This window comes from Hyperolius riggenbachi, chromosome 3 (genome assembly GCF_040937935.1).
Source record: "Hyperolius riggenbachi isolate aHypRig1 chromosome 3, aHypRig1.pri, whole genome shotgun sequence".
NCBI classification, from domain to species: domain Eukaryota; kingdom Metazoa; phylum Chordata; class Amphibia; order Anura; family Hyperoliidae; genus Hyperolius; species Hyperolius riggenbachi.
In genome coordinates, this window is record NC_090648.1 from 330,902,571 (window position 1) to 330,929,193 (window position 26,623).

The following is a 26,623-nucleotide window of genomic DNA, read 5'->3' on the forward strand; positions in this document are numbered from 1 at the left end:
GAGACACTCATATAGCCGGCGGTCATTGCTTCATTGTGATACGCAAGCCCCTTCACAGCGGCAAGGTAATGATCATGAAGGGGAATTGGCACATGTACATGCCTTTTGTTTTGTTGTTGCAGCTGCAGTGCAGCCAGAAAAATTAGGCAGGCATGTACACGCACCAGAAAAATTATTATGGCGGCCGCTGCTAGCAGCAGCCTTAAAAATTCAGGAATCCGCCTGGAGTCCTGGACCCTGTTGGTGGTGGCGGAGAAGGCAGTCAAGCGGCCTGCAGGCAGAGATGCTGTGTGGGGAGCGGCTTAGTCATCATGGGGCAGGCAGTCACATGGCATGCAGGCAGAGATGCTGTGTGTGGGGACTGACTTAGTCTTCTGGCAGGCCTGAGCGTGCTTTGCAGACCAGGCATCCGTGGTCAGATGGACCCTTAACCGAACACTGTGTGCCAAAGATGTCACCACTTGCCTCAACATCACGGTACAGTTTAGGTATCACCTTTTTTTGAGAAAAAATTGCGGTCTAGTATCTTCCACTGCGGTGTGTGGCTTTGCTTTTGTGTGCTGCTTTTCCTCAGGTGGTCATCCCATTGCAGTTTGTGCTTTGTAATCATGTGCCTTCGTAAGGTAGTTGTCTCTATGCAGGTCTTGGTCTTTCCACGGCTCAATTTTTGGTGGCAGAGAGTACAGATGGCATTGCTCTCATCTGAGGCAGACACACACACAAAAATGTCCACACCGCTGAGCCCTGGGGTGATGGCACTTTGGTGGTGGCGGCCGACTGAGTGTTAAGTGGGGTGCAAGAATCAGAGCAGGAGGAGGAAGATATGTCAAGCTTCCGTGTGGAAGCTGAGAAAGATGAGGTGTTCTGTGTTAAGTAGTCAACTACGTCCTGACAATATTGGGGGTTGATGGCACGTGCCTTCTTCTGAACACTGTATTTTGGTCGAGGGCCGCACGAAATCACGACAGCGCGACCCCGAACAGACCTGCCAGGTGGCCTGCCTCTGCCTTTTTTTTTGTCCATATTGCAGGAATGAAGTGAAAGGTATGCACTGACTTGACTAATACAATGTGCAGTCACACAGGTGCAGGTATGCACGGAGTGGTATATCACACTGCGTACACTGACGTGGGTAGGTGGGTGCACTGAACACAACAGGTAGGTATATGCAGTGATGGGTATTACAATGTGCACCTGGCACACACACAGGTAGTCACTGAATGTGCTGAGCCTGGCAGTGGCACATACAGTAGGAATTAGCAAAGCTGTCTATGCAACACAAGTGTCAGTGGGACACACACAAAAAAAAAATAGATCACAAGAACAAGATTATCTCTCAAAAGAGCTGTTGAGGGGTGCTTTTTTAGCAATAAGAATCAGCAAGGAGCAAGCTAACCAAGCCTACAAGAGCCTAACTAAGCTTTCCCTATGAGAGTCTGCAGCAGCTTCCCCTTCTCTAATTAATGCAGGCATACGAGTGAGTCCAATGCCTGACGCTGCCTGCCTTTTATAAGGGGGGAGTGGGGCTCCAGGAGGGAGTGTAGCCTGATTGGCTACAATGTGCCTGCTGACTGTGATGTACAGGGTTGACCCTCATGATGCACTATGGGGGCGAACCTAACTTCCGGTAAAGTTTGCGGTTCTCCGCGATCGCGAACCCCGGAAGGGCCATCTCTATTCCCTACTAGACTCAACCATGGCGATGATGTACCCTCACGGAAGAGGCCTAACCACTAGACTAACTGTAAAAACATAATTCTTACCTGGTGCTGCTAGTCATAAATGGTATGCACATCTTTTCTTTTCCGAAGGACAGCAAACAATTCACAGCGTTCTTAGGCTGCAAATGAAATGAAACCAACAGAGATGTGCAGATCCCCCCAGGGACAAAAATACACACTTTTAATACAAGAGAGAACAGAGGCGCCAAAAGGATAAAATGTTTTTTAAAGGAGCTTAAAAGCCAAAACTTGGTAATTAGAGGAGGCAGTGGTGGACTTACCCCCTCCAAGCAGACACAACACGACTGTACATTCAGTCTATTTATTAACGAACTCCAGATAAAACAAAGCAACGCGTTTCACGGGTCAGCGCCCGCTTCCTCAGGCAATAGAAAAAGGAGTTACAGCATCTAGCAAAACAAACGACACTCAGCGCCTCTGTCGTTTGTTTTGCTAGATGCTGTAACTCCTTTTTCTATTGCCTGAGGAAGCGGGCGCTGACCCGTGAAACACGTTGCTTTGTTTTATCTGGAGTTCGTTAATAAATAGACTGAATGTACAGTCGTGTTGTGTCTGCTTGGAGGGGGTAAATCCACCACTGTCTCCTCTAATTACCAAGTTTTGGCTTTTAAGCTCATTTAAAACCCATTTTATCCTTTTGGCGCCTCTGTTCTCTCTTATATAATATTATATCCACCCTTGGCGGAGGGTTGCGACCCTTTCTACTATCTACAGAGAGCGACTTCTTATTCCTGAGTGGGGTCAGGATAATCTCCCCACCTGCCTTTACAGTGGTTGCCTATTGGTGACCCACGTTTGTGAGTATAACAACTATTACTCTTTGTCATTACCCCTCAATACATACTACACTATTGGGGCTCTTGGTGTTCCTCTGTTTATCTCGTTTGCAAGTACACTTTGAATACAAATCATATGCAAATTATGCACTAATGCCTAATCTAAGAATATGAATGCAAACTGAAGCACATGGATGCAGCTAGCCATAAGTATATTTACACTTGTTTTGTACAGCAGGAGACAATGGCAGCTTTTATTGTAATGGTACATTTTTATTGGCATGTATGCAGTGCAGTACCACATAACATACACGTTACATAACAGTGAAGCATGCTTTCTATGTACTGTATGTTTCACACCACTTGCATAACGTGCGGTGTGACTTTTCCAGGCACGTTAGCGTAGTAACGCTCACGGTACTCTAGTACTGGCAGGGGCGCCACATGAAAGCTGTCTCATGGCAGGCTCACATGATTATTAGCATGTTAAACCCGCCATTCCCTGAACTCTCTCTGCTACTACAGTCCTATTTTCTCAGCTTCAGTTGTTCCCCTTTTATTATCCAACCTGCTATTTGTGTAGAATAGTAACCGAGTAGTGGAAGCAGACTGGAATAAGAAGCAGACGAGCATCCTGATGTCTGTTTGGATCAAGGCCAGATGATCGCAAAGGCTCAGCAATGCAATGCAATCATGATATCCAGGTTCTGTGATCTGTTTTAACGTCATTTTTAATATATTCAGAATTTCATTTGCATCTGGTATGTTTTCTTCAAGTACATGCTTTGAAAAACAAACTCTACCCTGTGATTTCTATTGAACATTGTCACACATGAACTGCCATAATAGTTCTTATTGTGTAAGTAAGTGTACACAAAAAATGTACTGCATACGATACACCAAATCAGCCAAAACCTTAAAACTACCTGCCTATGATTGTGTCGACTCTACTTGTGTGACCAAAAAAAGCCTTGACCCATCAACACATGGACTTTACAAGGCATCTGAACATGAATTGTTTTACCTGGCATCAACACATTAGCAGCAAATGCTTTAAAAGGATCCTGAGTTCAGAGACATATGGAGGCTGCAATATTTACCGTATTTCTTTTTAACCTCCTGAGCGGTATGCCTGACACCAGTGCTGTCCAACTGGCGGCCCGCCAGGCCACCTGCTGCCGCCAGCTCCGTGTCTGTGGCGCGCATCTTTGATTAATTGAAGTGTCAGCAGCTGCTGTCTCACTTCTTCCTCCCACACAGGAAAGAATAGCGGCACGGGCTGGAGCGGGAGAGTACTGTATCCCTACATAGACTCTACCACAGCGACCCCTATTGGTTAATCACAGTCTGACTGGAGCAGGGGGCGGGCACAGGGCAGTTATGTCACTGAGGGAAAGCGCGGTAGTTTTGAAATTGCACTGCAGTCCAAGCTTCTCCCTGGCTATTCTCCTACTTTCAAGAAGCCTGTGGACAGTCCGTGGTTTAACCAGCTAAGGAGCTGCAGTAAGGCAAGTACCCGGGCAGCGCTTTTTTTCTCCGTGAGAGGTGGCCAAGCAAATGTCATTCTCAGGCACTCGGCAGTGGCGGAAGTGTGAAGAGATGAAACTTATTCATCAAGCTAGATAACAACAGTGTCAGTAAAAAAGGAGAGCAGAGAGTGTACAAGAAGCAGGCTCCTGGTCAGAGCTTCAGGAACCAGAGGTGAGATAAACATCTCTTTGATGCTTTCTGCGCCTCTTGCACACTGCACGCGATTCCGATTCAGATTCCGCTTTTTAATCAGTTTTTAGGGCTCTTTTCCACTATGAAATGTGATCGCGATTGCGATTCCGATCGCAATCGCGTTTCAGTTTCCACCATGCGATTGCGATTGAGCTACTATACTCATTATAGTCCAGCTCAATCGCATACAAAACGCGGCAGGACAACGATTGCGCTTTGACCAAAATCGCATCGCAATCGGATCGCACTAATGGAAATTGCTGCTGCAGTTTCCATTAGTTTAATGTACCTTGCGATTTGCGATGAGAAGCAAATCGCAAATCGCAGGCTAGTGGAAGATTCCGATTTGCAGTGTGCAGGGAGCAAACTGCAAATCAGAATCTGATTCGGATGTAAAAACTGATTAAAAAGCGGAATCTGAATCGGAATCGCGTGCAGTGTGCAAGAGGCCTTATGCGTACAGCATGCTACTGTGACCAGTGAAAGGCGCACTATGCTGCTACAGCTGTCTGGTGCCTGCTGGGGTGTATACAACATCCATAGGTGTGTCTCTGGGGAAGCAGTACCCCTGCTGTTTTTTTTTTTAATTTTTATTAAGGAGGGACATTTTATTAAAGGGGAACTCTGTCTAATGTGTTTTTGAGGGTTAAAGTGGCTGGTGTTCTTGTGGGGGCGGTTAAAGGATACCCAAACTGACATGTGACATGATGAGATAGACATGTGTATGTGCAGTGCCTAGCACACAAATAACTATGCTGTGTTCCTTTTTTTCTTTCTCTGCCTGAAAGAGTTAAATATCAGGTATGTAAGTGGCTGACTCAGTCCTGACTCAGACAGGAAGTGACTACAGTGGAACCTCACTGATAAGATGTTCCCCTTTTTATCTCTTTCTTGCTCTCAGAAGCCATTTTCTGCTAGGAAATTGTTTTATTGTTGGAATGTCTTATCAGTGAGGGTCACACTGTAGTCACTTCCTGTCAGGACTGAGTCAGCCACTTACATACCTGATATTTAACTCTTTCACGCTGTGAAAGAAAAAAAAGAACACAGCATAGTTATTTGTGTGCTAGGCACTGTACATACCCATGTCTATCTCATTGTGTCCCATGTAAGTTCGGGTATCCTTTAATGCTGCCAGTTCTTGTGGGGGGAGGGAATTACTTCCAAAAGTATTTTGTGGGAAACAATGCCAGATTATATGTATTTTTAAGGAAAAGCTGCCAGATCTTGTTTATATTTTTGTGGGTAAACTGCCCCCAGATCATGTGTGTGTGTGTGGTGGGGGAGGGGGGGTTGTTGGTACGCAATTTAGTGAAGTCAGCCCTCCACCATGCAGTCTGAAAAAAAATTGGCCCACCATACTCGTGAAGTTGGACAGCACTGCCCAACACGGTCTCGGGTATGAGGCTCAAGAGGTTTTGGTAGCCTCAGGAGTCCATCAGTATAAATCTATTATGTTATGTGACTGCATTACATGTTAGCTAGCACTAGGCTAGCTAGTATAGGTGCTCACCACCCCCTGATCGCCCCCGATCCCTCCCCCCCCCCCCCGATCCAGCCGCTATATACATACTAAGCCTCTATCCAGCGATCGCCGCAGCCTCCCTGCTATGGTGGCTGGATCGGGGGCGATCAGGTGGTGGGAGGCACCTATACTAGCTAGCCTAGTGTTAGATAACATGTAGTGCAACCACATAACCTAATAGATTTATACTGGGAGACTCTGAGGCTAGCAAAACCTCTTCAGCGGCATACCCCTCAGGAGGTTAAACAACACCAGTTTCCTGGCAGTCCTGATCTTTCTGATCAGTAGTGTCTAAAATCACACACCTGAAACAAGCATGCAGCTAATATTTTATTAGTACTTAAACAGATATGAACAGTGCAGCAAATGCTTCTAAAACCGACTGAAAAATACTGTAGTTGCTACATAGGGCTACAACATATGTACTGCCTCATGGATGGATAGTTATCATTGTGGTTCACCACTCACTCAATTCCCCCGACTGCTAAATCGATACTGCTAAGTCTGTACCAGCAGTGAGCATGGTGTGGATGCCAGAGCCGGTTCTAGACAGGCACATATGAGGGGGCAGTCAAAAATGGGTAGGGGGCATCATGTTCAAGTAAATGCCGAAAAATGGGCGTGGTCATGATGTCATGTAGGAGGGGGGGTTAACTGTAATGTGGTTATACCAACTAGAGTAGTTACAAAAAATGTAATGGTAAACATCAATTTTGTTGGCTCAGGGAACATACAGTGCTGCCCATAATTATTCATACCTCTGGCAAATTTTGACCTAAAGTTACTTTTATTCAACCAGCAAGTAATTTCCAAGCTATTCTTAAGTATCCGAATTACCCTGATTAATTGGTAACAGCTGTCTTAATAAACTCAACAGGTGAAAAACAGCAGCTCTCTGCAGTAGGTTTGTGGACAGTCATGACTTATACAAAGGAGCTCAGTGAGGAGGACCTGCGGCTGCACATTGTGGCTGCTCACAAGTCAGGAAAGGGCTATAAGGCCATTTCTATATGTTTTCAAGTTTCAGTGGCTACAGTTGAAAGTATTATTAAAAAATACAAGATGTTCCAAACTGTGGAAAATCTCAGAGGACGGTGGTTGGTTGGTGGATGGTTGGAAGCCAAAAGTGACACCTGTGCTGCCCTGGAGGATAGTGAGAGAGGTGAAAAAGAATCCATGGATCACCACCAAGACCATCCTGGTGAATCTGGGCACTGCTGGTGGCAATGTCTCAAGGCATAAAGGTTAATATGCTGTTGCATATTTTTCACAGCAAAGAGGAGGACGATAATGGTTATGCGCACTTCAGATAACTGCAGGATTTCAGCTGCAATACAGAAATATTTTTAGGAGGAGAATCTTCTAGTAGTGAATATAGCGAAAACACTACAGTAACTGTAGTGACAGGTGCATAGGCAGCACGCAGCGCATAGTACTCAGTAAACACAGTCTGTTGTACAACACTGTCTGTCTCTATCTAATCGTGGCAGCCAGGCCAGCACAGAAGTCCAGCGCTAGACTCAAAGAGCGAGAGAGAGAGTTAGAGAAAGGAGCACCAGTGAGAGTAAGTGTCTGAGCAGCTCAGCAGCAGCGCACACAATAGTGACTGTCTCAGAGACTCCGACTGAAATGGCGGGCTGGCATGGCATATAAACTTCTCTGAGTTCAGCGTATGAAGTCATACGCCAAGAGGAGGAGTGAACTCGGAGAAGAGGACCAATTAGATGCTGTCGAGCGGCTGGTCATGTGACTTAGCAGTCACATGACTGCTGCGCTCCTCCCCCCGATGACGTGCTGTTCTCCTCGCTGGCTCTGTCTGCGTTCCAGTCAGAAGAACCAGGAAACACAGCAGAGGAGGCGGACGGCCGGGCTAAATTCCCAATTGAGCAAATTAATGTTTGGGGGGCAAAGCAAAATCTTCCGCACGGACGCTCGACTGGAATCGATGGGAACGGGAAAATCGTTAGGTGTATGGGCCCCTTTAGAGGCAAAGGATCAGCAAACAGCCAGGCAATTTGTATTGTTTCTAAAAGTACACATATGTCACAGCACCACAAAATAAATCAGCATTAAAAGTATGTTTATTATAAAGTGGTTCAGGGGTACTTTAACATCAGTGTTTATTTATTTTAGTGGACTCCAGTGCCACGCCCTTCACGGAAGAAGCAACCGGAATCAAAATCAGTTTCATCCCTCCTTAGTAGGTTAGATGCATTATCCAATAAAGAATGCTTACAAGCCCCTCCAGAAAGGAAGACCTCACCAGACAGAATAGACTGGAATCCCTTTCCAGGTAAGACTTTCTTCCTCAACTCATTTCTGCACTTAGTCAGCAGTTAATATAAACATTGTATATTGATGAAGCCAGTTTTGTTGACATTGACAAATTCAGTTCTTCTATACAGATTGTCAAATATCACAACATTATTTCACCACAAAAATTCACAAAATGATTGTTCGCAATGAGCTCCATTGATTTCAATGGCAGGCGAACTTTTAAAACCTTCAGGGCATCTTTGCAGCACCAATTTCATTTAAAAGGCGTACAGAGTGTCCAAAAACCCAGACAGTGGCTTGGCGGTGAGGGCTCAATGGCGAAATGTTATGCAAAAAAAAACCACGTATTTTACATAAATGCTTTTTTTCTTCTTATTATTTGGTAAAATGTGTGATTCTATCACGTATGGGGGCTTTGCTATTAACTGCTGAAGTCGGGGGCCATGGACATTTCTTTAAAATAAAACATTTTAAAAAGTGTTTAGGCAACATAATTATTTTTAGGTGACTTTTGCCATTTCTTCCCCTCTGCCATGCCACTGTCGCGGTTTTTGGCCACCTTTTTAAAGACATTGTGGTTGCAGAGATGCCCTGAAGGTTTCAGAAGTTTGCCTGCCATTAAAGTAATTTTTCCCCTTGTTCCCACTGTTCTCCTTAACGTACCCTGCAAATTTGGCGATTCTAGCATGTGTGGGATTCTTTGCTATTAACTGCTTAAAGGGATACTGTAGGGGGGTCGGGGGAAAATGAGTTGAAGTTACCCGGGGCTTCTAACGGTCCCCCGCAGACATCCTGTGCCCGTGCAGCCACTCACCGATGCTCCGGCCCCGCCTCCGGTTCACTTCTAGAATTTCAGACTTTAAAGTCTGAAAACCACTGCGCCTGCGTTGCCGTGTCCTCGCTTCCCTTGATGTCACCAGGAGCGCACGGTGCAGGCACAGACTATACTGGGCCTGCTGAATACGCTCCTGGTGCCATCAGCCGGAGTGAGGACATGGCAACGCAGGCACAGTGGTTTACAGACTTTAAAGTCTGAAATTCCAGAAGTGAACCGGAGGCAGGGCCTGAGCAATGGGGAGTGGCTGCGCGGGCACAGGATGTCTGTGGGGGACCATTAGACGCCCACACTTCAACTCATTTTCCCCTGACCCCCCTACAGTGTCCCTTTAAGTCAGCGGCCAATAACTTTAATGTTAAATGCAAATGCAAATTTTTTACACGAAAATTTGCGATAACCATGAATGAGCGAATGGTCATTATTCACAAGTAACTGTTCCAACAGTAAACATGTTTGTCCATCCTCTATTTTGCAGGAGAATTAGCACAAAATATATGGTAATACAATTTCAATTACCATTTTTCTGGGGTGGGCTAGAGAAAGTAATTTCTTGACTGTTGGCACTACTTTGGGCTCTATTCATAAAAGGTTACTGCAAGTTTTCCGCTCAAAACAGCGGATTTTCCCGTTCATTTAGCAAAGTGGGCATTCATAAAAGCTGTTCCCGCATGAAAATCTACAATCCCCCAGCAGAGCGAGAAATTTCCGCCCTCTCCAGTGTTTTTCTAGATTAATTTAGAAAAAAGTAACAAAATGGCCATTCATAAAGTTTAGAGGAAGCGGTATGTGGACGGGAAATACCGCTTCCACTGATTTTGCAGATTACATAAAAGTGAATGGGACAGACCTCCCAGAGAGAGCAGTGCACGGAGGGACTCTGCCGGCTGATGTGTTTCCGCATGCCTTCCGACAGCTTACCACCAGCTTTCAGCGGGAGATCTCCGCACTTGCATCGCAGCTGGCAACATTTTTTTGAATGACCACCCAGAAGTCTAAAATACCGCTGCGGTATTTTCCCTCCAGGAGTTTTTTCGCCACAACTTTTTTATGAATAGAGCCCTTTGTGTTTTTGTAATAACGTGCAGTTATTATAGAATGACAATGGTCATTCTAGATTTGCTATTTTGGTTGTGGAAGATTTTCCATTACATTACAGTCACGTTGGGTTTCTCTTGCCAGGATCTGACCAGAGAATATTGTAGGAAGCAGCTTCTATTGCAATTGGGCGGCACAGTGGCATGGGATGGCACCATTGCCATACAGCACTGGTTCCCAGGTTGGATTCCTAGCCAGGGTACTAACTGCATGGACTATGTATGTTTTGGGGGTCTGAGGTTCAGAAGTAATCTAAACTTAGGTACACACATGTGAGAACAGTCACCCATTGGAGAGCGGGATCCTTAATGATGCCCAAGCAATGTTTATCGGTGGTCACTGTACACACATAACGATCGCTGGCTGTAACAGTTGTTATCAGCCCTTTCAGCTGATGGTTATCACATGTGTGTACATAGCTTAAAGAGAGTCTGAAGCGAGAATAAATCTCGCTTCATACCTCATAGATAGCAGGGGCATGTGTGCCCCTGCTAAAACGCCGCTATCCCGCGGCTTAACGGGGGTCCCTTCACCCCCAAAGCCCCTCCGTGCAGCCGGGGAGCGCTTCCGCATTGGGGCAGGGCTAACCACCGCAGCCCTGCCTCATGCGCGTCTATCAGACGCGTACCTCCGCCTCTCCCCCGCCACTCTCAGTCTTCCTTTACTGAGAGGGGCGGGGGAGAGGCGACGATGTGCGTCTGATAGACGCGACTAGAGGCAGGGCTGCAGCCGTTAGCCCTGCCTCCAGGAAGAGATATTTCACGACCAACTTCGCGACCAAGTCTTGCGGGGGTGGGTTTGGGGGTGAAGGGACCCCCGTTTAGCCGCGGGACAGCGGCGTTTTAGCAGGGGCACACATGCCCCTGCTAACTATGAGCTCTGAAGCGAGATTTATTCTCGCTTCAGAGTCTCTTTAAGGCAGAGGGACCAGTGTTACTGCAATAGCAGGTTTAAAGTGAAGCAAGTTGGCATTTTTCTCTCAGTACAGCTTCCCTTCAATGCCTCGAGCAGGGATGTCATACTGCCAGGGCATTGCAGGGCAATGTTATGGCAACGTTTTTTTGCAAATAGAGCAGGCCAGGACACTCCAAGAAGACTCCTAGTAAAGAGCAAACACATGTCTCTGAGGAGTAGCTTAGCAGTGATTGATGTGTTGCCCGAACTGCTCAGCATGTAATAAGCAACCCCATGAATGTACTGCTAATTCAGTCTCATGTTCCTTCAGTCTCTGTAGACTTCTCAGCTGCACCTTGATTGGCTGGCAGCTACATGAAGAAATTATTTGTGTAATTCGAGTGCAGAGAAATACGAAATGTGGAAGTAGCCAGTTAACACAATCAATTGGGACCAGTGACAAGTCCAATTTATTTGTTTAGCCACGATAATCATCACTGCTCCTGCTTCTTTGGGAAGCAGTCCATCTTTACCTTAGATATGTCATTTCACCATGATGGGACGCTTCTCTGAATCCTTGTACACACATCCAATTTTGATTGGCCAATGACATGGAAGTGGTGAAATTGTCCAATTGTTGGCCAATCACAATTGGATTTGTGTACCATGTTTAAAAGTGTTTTAGCCCTCAGATTTTAAACGTTCTAAAGCCTGGTACACATTCTTAATTAGGATTGGTCAATCACTGACCAATTTTACCAACTCCATGTAATATGAGGATCAACAGATACCAAATACTATGGGCAGATTGCGTAGGTAAACCCTCATACTACATGGAGGTGGTAAAATTGGCCAATGATTGGCCAATCATAATAGAAAGTGTGTGCTTTCCATATCATGCCATTTGATGCCCAGACTACAGGTTGCTTAAGAGTATGAAGAATTGTGACTGAGAAGACGACTGTTGAATCTAGATGCAATGTGTAAAATCTACAGTACTTCCAGTATTTAGAGTACTGTCGGCTGACTTGCCAATAACCATCTATCAAAAGCTTTCATTCAACAACTGAACCCTGACTGGTTACTCTAAATCAGTGTTTCCTAAACCTGCCTTTAGCTACCAACAGAGCATATTTTAGCAATAACCTTTATTGTGCACAGGTGGGGGTTAAAGTGTACCAGAGACATAAAAATAATAAAAGATTTATACATACCTGGGGCTTCTTTCAGCTTCATGTGCACAAATCTTTCCCACACCGCTGTTCTCTTCTGCCTGCAGCTCCGGTTTCGACTCCAGTTACTTCAGCCAGTCGCAGCCAGTCTGCGCAAGTGAAGTGCGCTCTCTACGTAACTCTCCAGCGGCCGCTGGCAAGATACGTAGTGCTGAAATTAGGAACATTTCTGTAAAAATTGGTATCCTGAATCATTTACTGCATTTTACTATATGTCACTACAGTGCCACTTAATGTGAACTTCAGTAAAACATTAGTATTGATTGCAGTGGCGTAGCTAAGGAGCTGTGGGCCCTGATGCAAGTTTTACATTGGGGCCCCCAAGCACTCTACATAACAATTGAGATGGCGCACCAAAACCTGCCAATGGCAACTACAGTATCAGAGGTGCAAGAAGGGGATGGGGAACAGTTTGTTAATGATTACCACTATTCAAAGTATCTATAGAAGTGATTATAATGAGCACAGGACCAATAGAGAGCTAATACTGTAGTTGAGGGAGGGCCCTTGGGGGCCCCTCTGGCCCAAGGGCCCCGATGCGGTCACAACCTCTGCAACCCCTATTGCTACACCCCTGATTGATAGGACTTTTGCTCTAATTTTCATGCACTGATTTTGATAATACTCCCCCTTTATTCTATAAATTATTTAGTAGTACATTTTAATAAATTGTAGATGGTATTACAAGTAGAGCATTCTTTCCTTGTTTTACTTGGAAATGCACTTGTACTACTTTTCCTTTATGATGAATTTCTTAGGTCGTGAGCTTGCACAGAATTTCAACAAAGATATACCAAAAGGAGGATGGGCCAATTATCCGAGGCCGGAGCAATGTGCTCTACAAATGATTCATGCATTTTTGAAGGTAATTTTATTAAATATTTTTTTATTTCTAAGAAATTGCTTTTGAAATAGTAATCCATATTTTTTTTCATTCATTCTTTAGATATATTTTAGTGGTTTCAAACGTAATCACATAATGAGCCAAAATCTAAAAAAAAGTCTAAGTTGCGGGCCAAATTGTTTATTAACCAGTTCACCCCCAAGGGTTTTTACTCTAATGGACCAGAGCAATTTTCACTTGTCAGTGCTCCTCCCTTTTATTCCCTAATAACTTTATTACTACTTATCACAAGAAAATGATCTATACCTCGTTTTTTTCGCCACCAATTAGGCTTTCTGTGGGTAGTACATTTTGCTAAGAATTTTTTTATCCTAAATGCGTTTAGGATGGGAAAAAAAAAAAAAAAAAAAATAATTATTTCTCCGTTTTCAGCCATTATAGTTTTAAAATTAAACATTCTCGTGTGTTTAAAACAAACACCGTTTATTTGCCCAGTTGTCCCGATTATTAAACCGGTTAAATTATGTCCCTATCACAATGTATGGCGACAATATATTATTTTGAAATATAGGTGTTATTTTTCTGTTTAGTTTTTTTTGTTCTGGCCATAATGACCAGCCCCTATATAATAAGTTAAAATTAATTTTCCCCCATAAAATATAGATTAAAAAAAGCTGAGTCCCTAAGGCAACTATTTATTTATTTATTTTAAGCTGATTTTTATTTACAAGTGTTTTTTTTTTTGGGGGGGGGGGGGGGGGGGAGGGTTGGAAGTGTTATTTTATTAATTTTATGAATAGTGTGTATATATATATATATATGTGTAATATACTTTTTGGCCACAAGATGGCGCTAGTGAACACTCTCCCGTATAGGAAGTGATCACTTTTTTTTTACTCTTTATTAAACTGTAACATTTCTTGTTTTTATGAATGGACGCGGCCGCTGTTTGCGGTCGCGTCCATTCACTCCAGGCAGTGCGATTGGGTAGAGGACCGCTCGGTCCTCTTCCCCAATCACTCAGCACGGGATCCCGACGGTAATGGCGGTGGTAGCGGCCATTAAATTGCCATTAAATGGTTAAGATTAACAGAGAAGAGTTGCCAGTGGGTACCCCAAAATGTGCTCAGAGGAAACTGGAAGTTAGATTTGTATTGTAGGATGCCCAGGCAGGCGAGTGATAGGGGTGGCAGCTTTTAACAGCTAACAGCTGTTTAATGTAAATAAAGAACGCTTGCTAACACTATGGATGGGAATAGTAAAGTCACTGTGCATGTGTGCAAACTGTAGACCTGTCTCATACCTGTATACAACCAATCACAATGGGAGATGGGGAGGATGCATGTGTGCATATACTTAAGGCAAAAAATTATGTTCACATACATTTATGCATCAGATGCCACTGGTACAATCACTAGGGCATCTTACTATATTGGGACTTTCCGTTTTCTGTAAACAGCACAGATTGGTGCTCTTCATTTCCTTCTTGCTTGCAATCATGCACATTTGAAACTCTTGCAGCTCACATAAAATAAGGAGACAGGTCTTGAGTTTAACATCTGTAAAAATAAACTGCATCACACAAGGCCGAGAATATTTTAAGGATACCTGACCCCAGGTAAAGCTATCTAAGGTAAGTATAGAGGCTGGACACACATACCTCTGTGCGTTGTTTGTTCATTTCCTTGTTTAACTGATAAAGGTAAGTTTTCAGACGGGAAGAGACATGCTTGCCATGATGTTCCCTCCTATCACCAACCCATTCTTTCCCCTTAAAGAGACAATGAAGTCTCTTTTTTTACCTTATTTCCTTATGCAGCCATCTTCAGTACTAAATTCTAATCTGATTCCCCGCATTCCCGCGGCAGAACGAGTTATTTATGGCCCAGAAATAGCCCAGCAAAGTTCCAGGGCTTGCATATTTTTGCATCCTGGAGGAGGCAGAGCTATGTGCAGTAGCCCTGCCTCTTCTCCAGTCAATCTCTGCCGATCTCCAGGAAGCAAAAATATGCGAGCTACATTTTGTAGCGTGCTACTACATTTTAAAGCGTGACTTACGTTTCTCTTTATGGATGTCATTGGCTTCATAACCTGGAGAAAACAAGCCTATTAAACAAAAAAAAAGTGTGTTGTATGGGGCACCAAGCAATCTCCCTCCTGCACCAAAATTGCTATTACAGATCTTTAAAGAGCTGCTATAATTTCTAGCCCCTAACAAGGCCCTATAAATTAAACATTCACTATACATCATCTATGGTATGTGTACGTCACAAAGTTTTTTAGTGTAAATAACTACCTCTTAGGCTGTGGATGTCAGATGCATTCACTGCTGCAAGACTGACCAGATCAGAATAATGGATCAGCATTATAAGTCAATTTGATCATTTGTCCTGCAGCCCGCAGTCTTATTAGTTGGCTTTAGTGAGGTGTAAATTGGAATGACATGAAATCAGTCTTTTTATGTTTTCTATTCCTTCGTTATACCCCTTTAACCACTTCCTGCAAAATGAGCATTTACAAATATCCTTTTTGTGTATCTTTAGTGCAAATAGGACGCTTATATAAACATCTATTCTGCCACTGCAGGTACACATGCATTCAGCCCATGGCATGATGCGGTTAAAGTGAACCTGAGACCTGGGAGGAAAAGATAAGTAAGTTTTACTTACCTGGGGTTTATTCCAGCCCCCTTAGTCTTTCAGGTGGTCCCTCCGTGTCCTCCGGAGCCTCTCTGTTGTGCTTCTGTCAGACAAATTAAAGGCTACTACCCACCTATTGTCCCAGCCGCGAGCCTCCTCAATTGCGCTCCCATTGCCAGAAGCATTCTGCTTATGCACAGTTACTAGTTTATACAAACTGCACATGGACAGAACACTCTCAGCCCGAGTGCAATCGAGGAGGTGTACGGCCTGGGACAGCACATATGCAGTAGCCAGTGACTCAGCCAGTTGGGGTAACAGCAACAGAATGAGGGGGACCAGGAGGACGCAGAGGGACCTGAAAGACTACCGGGGGCTGGAAGAAGACTCAGGTAAGTAAGTCATCCTATACCCCCCATCTCATCTCTCTTTAACCACTTTATCCACAAGTCAGTAGATATACGTCCTCTGTGACTTCATCTAAGCCACAAGTCAGTAGATCTACTAACTTGTACAGAAGCAGTGCTGTGCAGGATTGAGCTTGCTCCTGTGCACATTTCTGGCACTATCTGATGCAGCACTAATTGGTGAATGGGAATATATGTTTCCTGAGCTAATGAGATTGATTTTTACCATTTTCTAATTTCATAGTGAAAAATACATTCTGCAGCATTATTTCAGAATCAAATATCTTCACCATAAATTGTGACCGGAACATAATCTAAGTTTTGTGATAAGCAGTAAGAATAGCCAAACAAAATTTGTGTTTTTTATCTACTGTAGCACTTTTTATTTTTAAACTGGAATTGGTAAAACTGAGAAATGTTTTTTTTTCTATTTTATTCTTTGTTTTCCCATTAAAATTCATAGAAAACAAAATTGTTCGAGGGGGAAAAATGGCATACAATGAAAGTCTAGTTTGTCTTGAAAAAAAAATATATATTTCATTTCTGTGTCCTAAGTAGGGATAAAGTTATTTCTCATTAAATAAGGACATAGCTAAACTGTAAAAACTGCTCTGGTCAATAAGTGGGAAAAAAGGTCTGGATGCAAAGTGGTTAAGTAGTCAGTGGACAAGTAATATAAGGTGGAGGTGGCCTTTGTAATTTTTTTATGTGTGTCTGGAATTTAATTTTGTTCTAATTATTTTACAGTCAACAACCTCTGCTCATCAGCAGGCTTTATGGGAAGAATATATCATCTATTAAATGTTAAAAAGAAGCCACAGCTGAGAGCAGTCAGCAGCTCCCACTAGTTGGGCACTGCTAATGTTCAAATAGTAAGCCAAACCATAGCATGAAAACATCTCTTCTTCAACGCAGGCTGGCTTTTTATTTCCTCTGCCATATAATGTTCCCTCTCATATAAAGGTTATAATAAAGGTTACTTAAAAATGTTTCCTGCAATCAAAATAATTGAAAACACACAGCAAATGATTTTTTGAGGACTCATCAATATTTTTGTTTCGGGGCATGGTCCTCTCAGCCCCGCCTGCAGGCATGTGAAGAGATGTAGCCATGCATGAAAATCCAGTGCACTGAAATGAAATTGTGTTAAACTCAGTGGCTGCTATAAATAACTTCATCATTTGCACAGAGAACAGATTTTATCTTGTACATCAGAAAATAACCTCAGTCTCCGTTGACGGCATATACACTGATCGAATTACATAATGCATAATAGAAAAACAAACTAAAACTGTGTAAGGTTATCTCTTGTGGCTATTTGCTTCCCCCGTACTAGGTGACGGTACTTTTTTTCTTTCTTCCGGCTTATACCTATGTACTGGGATTACTGAGGCAGCAAATAGACTAGTACATGGATAGAGGTCAGGTTTCCTTTCATTAAATATCAAATAAGCTAGGGTTTGCTAAACCTTGGTGCCAGTTACAGTACTGTTTGCCCTCTGGAATGTAGTGTTCTTTTTATATATATTCTTTATAGTTCAACTCCAGCTCAATAAAAGCCTCTTAACCTTCCCTGGTTCTGTTCTGCAATTAAATTAAAAACTAAATCCCCGTAGTAACTGTGTTTGTGTAGAAATTACAGTCAGGTGGACAGGGCAGCCACTACGACCACTAGCACTCGGGCATAGTATCTGATACCACAGGCAGGTTAACATCTTATAGAATGATACTGTAAACATTTCCCGGTTGCTCTGCTGGCTTCCAAAGTCACATATGTGCAATAAGCATGGAGCCAGTTCAATCAGAACACTTATTGCATACTCATTCTGAGTCTGTGTAGCCAGTGTGATTAGAACTCTTCATCTGCATACTCCATCTGGGTCAGTGCAGCCAGTGTGATCAGAACCCCTCATCTGCATATTCCTTCTGGGTCAGTGCAGCCAGTGTGATCAGAACCCCTCATCTGCATATTCCTTCTGGGTCAGTGCAGCCAGTGTGATCAGAACCCCTCATCTGCATATTCCTTCTGGGTCAGTGCAGCCAGTGTGATCAGAACACATCATCTGCATATTCCTTCTGGGTCAGTGCAGCCAGTGTGGTCAGAACCCCTCATCTGCATATTCCTTCTGGGTCAGTGCAGCCAGTTCAATCAGAACCCCTCATCTGCATATTCCTTCTGGGTCAGTGCAGCCAGTGTGATCAGAACACATCATCTGCATATTCCTTCTGGGTCAGTGCAGCCAGTGTGGTCAGAACCCCTCATCTGCATATTCCTTCTGGGTTAGTGCAGCCAGTTCAATCAGAACCCCTCATCTGCATATTCCTTCTGGGTCAGTGCAGCCAGTGTGATCAGAACACATCATCTGCATATTCCTTCTGGGTCAGTGCAGCCAGTTCAATCAGAACCCCTCATCTGCATATTCCTTCTGGGTCAGTGCAGCCAGTTCAATCAGAACCCCTCATCTGCATATTCCTTCTGGGTCAGTGCAGCCAGTGTGATCAGAACCCCTCATCTGCATATTCCTTCTGGGTCAGTGCAGCCAGTGTGATCAGAACCCCTCATCTGCATATTCCTTCTGGGTCAGTGCAGCCAGTGTGATCAGAACACATCATCTGCATTCAACAGTAGGTTTAATTTTTTAACCCTACAACTGTTACCGAAAAAGGAAATTAACCACTTACGTACCAACGGCCGCTGGTACAACAACAACGCAATACTGATGAATTGCCGCAACTGCCATCCACGTCGCACGCTAGGATCCTCAGGACTCCCACTCTACTGTCTCTATGACGGCAGAGTCATGTGAGCCTGTCAGGAGCCGCATTCATTGGCTCCTGACCGCATCTATCAATGTAAGCTTATGGGAGTTGCTTACATTGACAGACACGGCCAGGAGCCAATGAAATCGGCTCCTGACAGGCTCTCAGGGCTCTGCTGTCATAGAGACAGGCAGAGCAAGTGAGCTGCAATGGGAGGCGGCAGGAGCGCCGAAAACGGCGAAATCGCAATGCGGCGGTAAATTGAAATCTACGCCCTGGCTGCCAGGTTGCCATTAAAACAGGGCATACATTTCAATTAGCTTGGTCCTTAAGTAGTTAAAGACTACTGTAATGACAGTGGTAAAGTGTAGCAGTTATCCTCCCTAGAGATTGCTGTAACATCCACTCATGTCTGAGGCAGAAACTTGGCATCATCTCATTGTCATGCACGTCTGTTTAGAACCCAGTAATATGGGGGTCTGTCGGGCTTGGGGTATCAGCAACTGAAAATCTGTCCATATCTGATTTTAAGATTTCAAACCCTTGACTTTAACCCAACCCACCTATCTAGCCTAATCAAAAATCTCCTTCTCTAGAAATGAAAGGAGCACCTCTGAGAGTCTATTTCTGGGTATGAATAGAGTAAAGAAAACGTTGCACTTCATTTGGTTTCATATGGTTTGCTTGAACTAAGGTTGTGTAAAATTTAAAGCTATAGGCTTGCTATACACCAGCGGTTCTGGATGCCCACCTGGCTTACAGGGGCGAAAAGAGATCATTTGCATATTCAGTAGTGGTGCATTGTGGGTTCACTTATAGCTGAATTATTGCAAGTTTCCTTCTGTTTTAAGAACGCAAATTACACCAAGATTGAACTAAGGCAATCCTATATGCAGGAAAGGACTTTTTGTTTGCTGCCCTTTCTCAGTCCCATTGATTGATTACTGGAAAACCCCTGCTTTCAGCAAGAACCCAACTTTGTAAATAATGAGAGGAGGTAGTATGTAAAAACAGTGCGGGAAATGAAAAAAAAAAATGAAAAGGTCCCTCAAATAGATATGCTTTTCCCTATGTGAGAGAACGCGGAAATGCCGCCGCGTGTGCTGATAGCAAGGCGGCTGATTCCGCGCCCGGCGCGGCGGTTTGCACGCGGAAGCGTGCGTCTGATAATCAGAAAGAACGCGGAAAAGCCGCCGCATGTATGGACAGCAAGGCGGGTTGCACGCAGCAGCGTGCATCTGGTGTGGCTGAGTCTGTTAGTGCACATAGGTTCAGGAATGCTGAGAGGCAGAACTTTTATGATGGCCAAGGAGGGATCAGCTGACCAGGCTGGTCAGCTGACCTCAGAGCTGGTAACCATTGGTTCATCACTTAGGGGTGGGCCAGAGAGCGCTGCTCTATATAGAGTTACTGCTGGCCACTCACAAGTGGTCTGCCGTTGCGAACACTACGTGGAAGCACTCAGACCTTAGTCAGATCCAACAGTGTGTTTGAACCAGGAGGACCTGGGAATTCACACTGAGCCAGATTACTTCTATTGTTATCATTCTGTTATACTTCAGACTAGTTCCAGGGTGTAGAGACCACGAACCTCACACCCAAGACTAGGGAACTTGTGTTATCATTCTGTTATACTTCAGACTAGTTCCAGGGTGTAGAGACCACAGACCTCACACCCAAGATTAGGGAACTTGTGTTATCATTCTGTTATACATCAGACTAGTTCCAGGGTGTAGAGACCACGGACCTCACACCCAAGACTAGGCATTGTTTGATATTTGTTATGACCTAATGCTTTCCTGACTATTCCTCTGCTCTCTGATTCGGTACCACGCATATCTGATATTCCGTTGCCAAACCCTGCCTGTCTTGGATACCGAATCAGCTTTCTGTCTTTGTACTTTGTCTGTCCGTGTGTTGCCGACCTGGCTTGCCCGACCTCGAGAGCTATCTCTCCCCTTAAGAGATAGTCTCCAAATCTGTCAGTGACATCCACCTTCAGGTGTCACTCACTCTCTGGTACTTCCTACCTTCAGCCTGACTCCACCCCTTGGAGAGTCTCAGGCTGCTGGGAGGTTTCTGTACTCTCTAAGAGCAGTATTGCCCATACTGCCTAAGATCACCTGCTCAGCAGGTGCGTTACTCAAAGTCATACTGTTACACCAAACACTCACGATTACATACAGGTGTCCAGAGGTTAGTACTAGATCTGTATTATTGGTGATTCTGCCGATCATCCATAATCAGGTATATATCTGCATTCTTGGTGATACTGCAGATCGCCAATAATCAGATTCTCTCTGTGTGCTGACACAGATCGTTATACCCTACAATAATAAACTGCTCAGTGGAAGGCAACCCGACACCAAACTTTCCACAATACACATTTCATTAAAACCACCGTATCATGTGTATAGAAGTAATTGGCTCTCTTTTAATAATCTTCTTGAGTGTCTCTGGGCCAGATTTATCAAAGCATTACCGACAGTTTTTTCTTCTAAAACTGTTCTAACCAGCAGAAGAACAGTTCTGCATGATAGTAAGAAACTTCCCAAAGCCTATGTAATAGCGGCAGTTAAGCGTGGATTTCTAGAGCTACACTACAGTTAAGAAAAGTGCAAATTCATTCCTTATCTGCTGCAGATAAGAAGTGCTCATTAGCAGTTCTACAGATAGTGCAGACTAGATGTGATGTGTGAAGGGCTCCTCCCCCCTTACTCAGAGCTTGCTGACAGCAAGTGTGTTGGTTACCTCAGCAACAGGAATTCCCCTCACACACTGCACTTCCTGACAGACCTTCCTAGCTCCTTGTAGTACTTACAGTTTAAAGAGAAACTCCAACCTAGAATTGAACTTTATCCCAATCAGTAGCTGATACCCCCTTTTACATGAGAAATATAATGATTTTCACAAACAGACCATCAGGGGGCGCTGTATGACTGATTTTGTGCTGAAACCCCTCCCACAAGAAGCTCTGAGTACCGCGGTACTCTGGGCAAACTGCCACAATGTAACAATGTTCACAGACAGGAATTAGCTCTTTACAGCTGTCTCTAACAGCCAAAACAGCTAGGAGCAGCTACATAACCTGCCCACAGTAAAAATGTCACCATGTAATACATGTCAAAATGTGAATCTGGGAGAGGAAAGATTTTACAATGAGCAAACACTGCGCACAAGGTGGATCAGCGCAACACCAGGCTGCCTCCGAATGGCCTCCATCAGAGATGCGCTGAGCCCCCCCCCCAGGAACTACAAACGCACCTTGAACCCAAACAGAAGCTCTGCATATACACCAAAAGCATGGCTGTTAAGTGGGAGCAGCTGACCAAAAACGAATTACATTAGTACATAGCAAGGAAATGAGCAGCGCTACTTAACCACTTAAGGACTGCAGTCATAAAACCCCTTAAGGACCAGAGCCTTTTTTTTCCATTCGGACCACTGCAGCTTTCACGGTTTATTGCTCAGTCATACAACCTACCACCTAAATGAATTTTACCTCCTTTTCTTGTCACTAATACAGCTTTCTTTCGGTGCTATTTGATTGCTGCTGCGAGTTTTACTTTTTATTATATTCATCAAAAAAGACATGAATTTTGTTAAAAAAAAATGACTTTTTTAACTTTCTGTGCTGACATTTTTCAAATAAAGTAAAATTTCCTATACATTTGAGCGCGAAAGTTATTCTGCTACATGTCTTTGATAAAAAAAAAAACATTCAGTGTATATTTATTGGATTGGGTAAAAGTTATAGCGTTTACAAACTATGGTGCCAAAAGTGAATTTTCCCATTTTCAAGCATCTCTGACTTTTCTGCGCACCTGTCAGGTTTCATGAGGGGCTAAAATTCCAGGATAGTACAAATACCCCCCAAATGACCCCATTTTGGAAAGAAGACATCCCAAAGTATTCAGTGAGAGGCATGGTGAGTTCATAGAAGATTTTATTTTTTGTCACAAGTTAGCGGAAAATGACACTTTGTAACAAAAAAAAAAAAAAAGTTTCCATTTCTTCTAACTTGCGACAAAAAAAAAATGAAATCTGCCACGGACTCACTATGCTCCTCTCTGAATACCTTGAAGTGTCTACTTTCCAAAATGGGGTCATTTGTGGGGTGTGTTCACTGTTCTGGCATTTTGGGGGGTGCCTAATTGTAAGCACCCCTGTAAAGCCTAAAGATGCTCATTGGACTTTGGGCCCCTTAGCCCAGTTAGGCTGCAAAAAAGTGCCACACATGTGGTATTGCCGTACTCAGGAGAAGTAGTATAATGTGTTTTGGGGTGTATTTTTACACATACCCATGCTGGGTGGGAGAAATATCTCCGTAAATGACAATTTTTTTATTTTTTTTACACACAATTGTCAATTTATAGAGATATTTCTCCCACTCAGCATGGGTATGTGGAAAAATACACCCCAAAACACATTATACTACTTCTCCTGAGTACGGCGATACCACATGTGTGGCACTTTTTTGCACCCTAACTGCGCTAAGGGGCCCAAAGTTCAATGAGTACCTTTAGGATTTCACAGGTCATTTTGAGAAATTTCGTTTCAAGACTGCTCCTCACGGTTTAGGGCCCCTAAAATGCCAGGACAGTATAGGAATCCCACAAATTACCCCATTTTAGAAAGAAGACACCCCAAGGTATTCCATTAGGAGTATGGTGAGTTCATAGAAGATTTTTTTTTTGTCACAAGTTAGCGGAAATTGATTTTAATTGTTTTTTTTCACAAAGTGTCATTTTCCGCTAACTTGTGACAAAAATAAAATCTTCTATGAACTCACCATACTCCTAACGGAATACCTTGGGGTGTCTTCTTTCTAAAATGGGGTCATTTGTGGGGTTCCTATACTGTCCTGGCATTTTAGGGGCCCTAAACCGTGAGGAGTAGTCTTGAAACCAAATGTCGCAAAATGACCTGTGAAATCCTAAAGGTACTCATTGGACTTTGGGCCCCTTAGCGCACTCACACATGTGGTACCGCCGTACTCAGGAGAAGTAGTATAATGTGTTTTGGGGTGTATTTTTACACATACAGATGCTAGGTGGGAGAAATATCTCTGTAAATGACAATTATTTGATTTTTTTTTACACACAATTGTCCATTTACAGAGAGATTTCTCCCACCCAGCATGGGTATGTATAAAAATACACCCCAAAACACATTATACTACTTCTTCTGAGTACGGCGATACCACATGTGTGACACTTTTTTGCAACCTAGGTGCGCTAAGGGGCCTAACGTCCTATTCACAGGTCATTTTGAGGCATTTGGATTCTAGACTACTCCTCACGGTTTAGGGCCCCTAAAATGCCAGGGCAGTATAGGAACCCCACAAGTGACCCCATTTTAGAAAGAAGACACCCCAAGATATTCCGTTAGGGGTATGGTGAGTTCATAGAAGATTTTTTTTTTGTCACAAGTTAGCGGAAAATGACACTTTGTGAAAAAAAAAACAATACATATCAATTTCCGCTAACTTGTGACAAAAAATAAAATCTTCTATGAACTCACCATACTCCTAACGGAATACCTTGGGGTGTCTTCTTTCTAGAATGGGGTCATTTGTGGGGTTCCAATACTGCCCTGGCATTTTAGGGGCCCTAAACCGTGAGGAGTAGTCTTGAACCCAAATGTCTCAAAATGACCTGTGAAATCCTAAAGGTACTCATTGGACTTTGGGCCCCTTAGCACAGTTAGGCTGCAAAAAAGTGTCACACATGTGGTATCGCCGTACTCAGAAGAAGTAGTATAATGTGTTTTGTGGTGTATTTTTACATATAACCATGCTGGGTGGGAGAAATATCTATGTAAATGACACATTTTTGATTTTTTTTTACACACAATTGTCCATTTACAGAGAGATTTCTCCCACCCAGCATGGGTATGTGTAAAAATACACCACAAAACACATTATACTACTTCTCCTGAGTATGGCGATACTACATGTGTGACACTTTTTTGCAGCCTAGGTGCGCTAAGGGGCCCAACGTCCTATTCACAGGTCATTTTGAGGCATTTGTTTTCTAGACTACTCCCCACGGTTTAGGCCCCCTAAAATGCCAGGGCAGTATAGGAACCCCACAAGTGACCCCATTTTAGAAAGACGACACCCCAAGGTATTCCGTTAGGGGTATGGTGAGTTCATAGAAGATTTTATTTTTTGTCACAAGTTAGTGAAAAATGACACTTTGTGAAAAAAACAATAAAAATCCAATTTCCGCTAACTTTTGACAAAAAATAAAATCTTCTATGAACTCATCATACACCTAACAGAATACCTTGGGGTGTCTTCTTTCTAAAATGGGGTCACTTGTTGTGTTCCTATACTGCCCTGGCATTTTACGGGCCCAAAACTGTGAGTAGTCTGGAAACCAAATTTCTCAAAATGACTGTTCAGGGGTATAAGCATCTGCAAATTTTGATGACAGGTGGTCTATGAGGGGGCAAATTTTGTGGAAACGGTCATAAGCAGGGTGGCCTCTTAGATGACAGGATGTATTGGGCCTGATCTGATGGATAGGAGTGCTAGGGGGGTGACAGGAGGTGATTGATGGGTGTCTCAGGGGGCGGTTAGAGGGGAAAATAGATGCAATCAATGCACTGGGGAGGTGATCGGAAGGGGGTCTGAGGGGGATCTGAGGGTTTGGCCGAGTGATCAGGAGCCCACACGGGGCAAATTAGGGCCTGATCTGATGGGTAGGTGTGCTAGGGGGTGACAGGAGGTGATTTATGGGTGTCTCAAGGTGTGATTAGAGGGGGGAAATAGATGCAAGCAATGCACTAGCGAGGTGATCAGGGCTGGGGTCTGACGGCGTTCTGAGGTGTGGGCGGGTGATTGGGTGCCCGCAAGGGGCAGATTAGGGTCTAATCTGATGGGTAACAGTGACAGGTGGTGATAGGGGGTGATTGATGGGTAATTAGTGGGTGTTTAGAGGAGAGAAGTGATGTAAACACTGCACTTGGGAGGTGATCTGATGTCGGATCTGCGGGCGATCTATTGGTGTGGGTGGGTGATCAGATTGCCCGCAAGGGGCAGGTTAGGGGCTGATTGATGGGTGGCAGTGACAGGGGGTGATTGATGGGTGGCAGTGACAGGGGGTGATTGATGGGTGATTGACAGGTGATCAGTGGGTTATTACAGGGAATAACAGATGTAAATATTGCACTGGCGAATTGATAAGGGGGGGTCTGAGGGCAATCTGAGCGTGTGGGCGGGTGATTGGGTGCCCGCAAGGGGCAGATTAGGGTCTAATCTGATGGGTAACAGTGACAGGTGGTGATAGGGGGTGATTGATGGGTAATTAGTGGGTGTTTAGAGGAGAGAATAGATGTAAACACTGCGCTTGGGAGGTGATCTGATGTCGGATCTGCGGGCGATCTATTGGTGTGGGTGGGTGATCAGATTGCCCGCAAGGGGCAGGTTAGGGGCTGATTGATGAGTGGCAGTGACAGGGGGTGATTGATGGGTGGCAGTGACAGGGGGTGATTGACAGGTGATCAGTGGGTTATTACAGGGAAGAACGGATGTAAATAATGCACTGGCGAATCGATAAGGGGGGGTTTGAGGGCAATCTGAGCGTGTGGGCGGGTGATTGGGTGCCCGCAAGGGTCTAATCTGATGGGTAACAGTGACAGGTGGTGATAGGGGGTGATTGATGGGTGATTGATGGGTAATTAGTGGGTGTTTAGAGGAGAGAATAGATGTAAACGATGGATTTGGGAGGTGATCTGATGTCGGATCTGCGGGCGATCTATTGGTGTGGGTGGGTGATCAGATTGCCCGCAAGGGGCAGGTTAGGGGCTGATTGATGGGTGGCAGTGACAGGGGGTGATTGACGGGTGATTGACAGGTGATTGACA

At 44.1% G+C, this 26,623-nt stretch overlaps 1 protein-coding gene across 1 annotated transcript in view; it reads left to right on the top strand.

The window, feature by feature from the left end:
• Positions 1-26,623, top strand: part of LOC137562325 (uncharacterized) — a 228,780-nt gene that overhangs the window by 42,236 nt on the left and 159,921 nt on the right. Inside the window, exons 5-6 of the mRNA XM_068273662.1 lie at positions 7,899-8,058; positions 12,860-12,966. Coding sequence (XP_068129763.1) covers positions 7,899-8,058; positions 12,860-12,966 — 267 coding nt within the window. The remainder of the gene's footprint in view (positions 1-7,898; positions 8,059-12,859; positions 12,967-26,623) is intronic.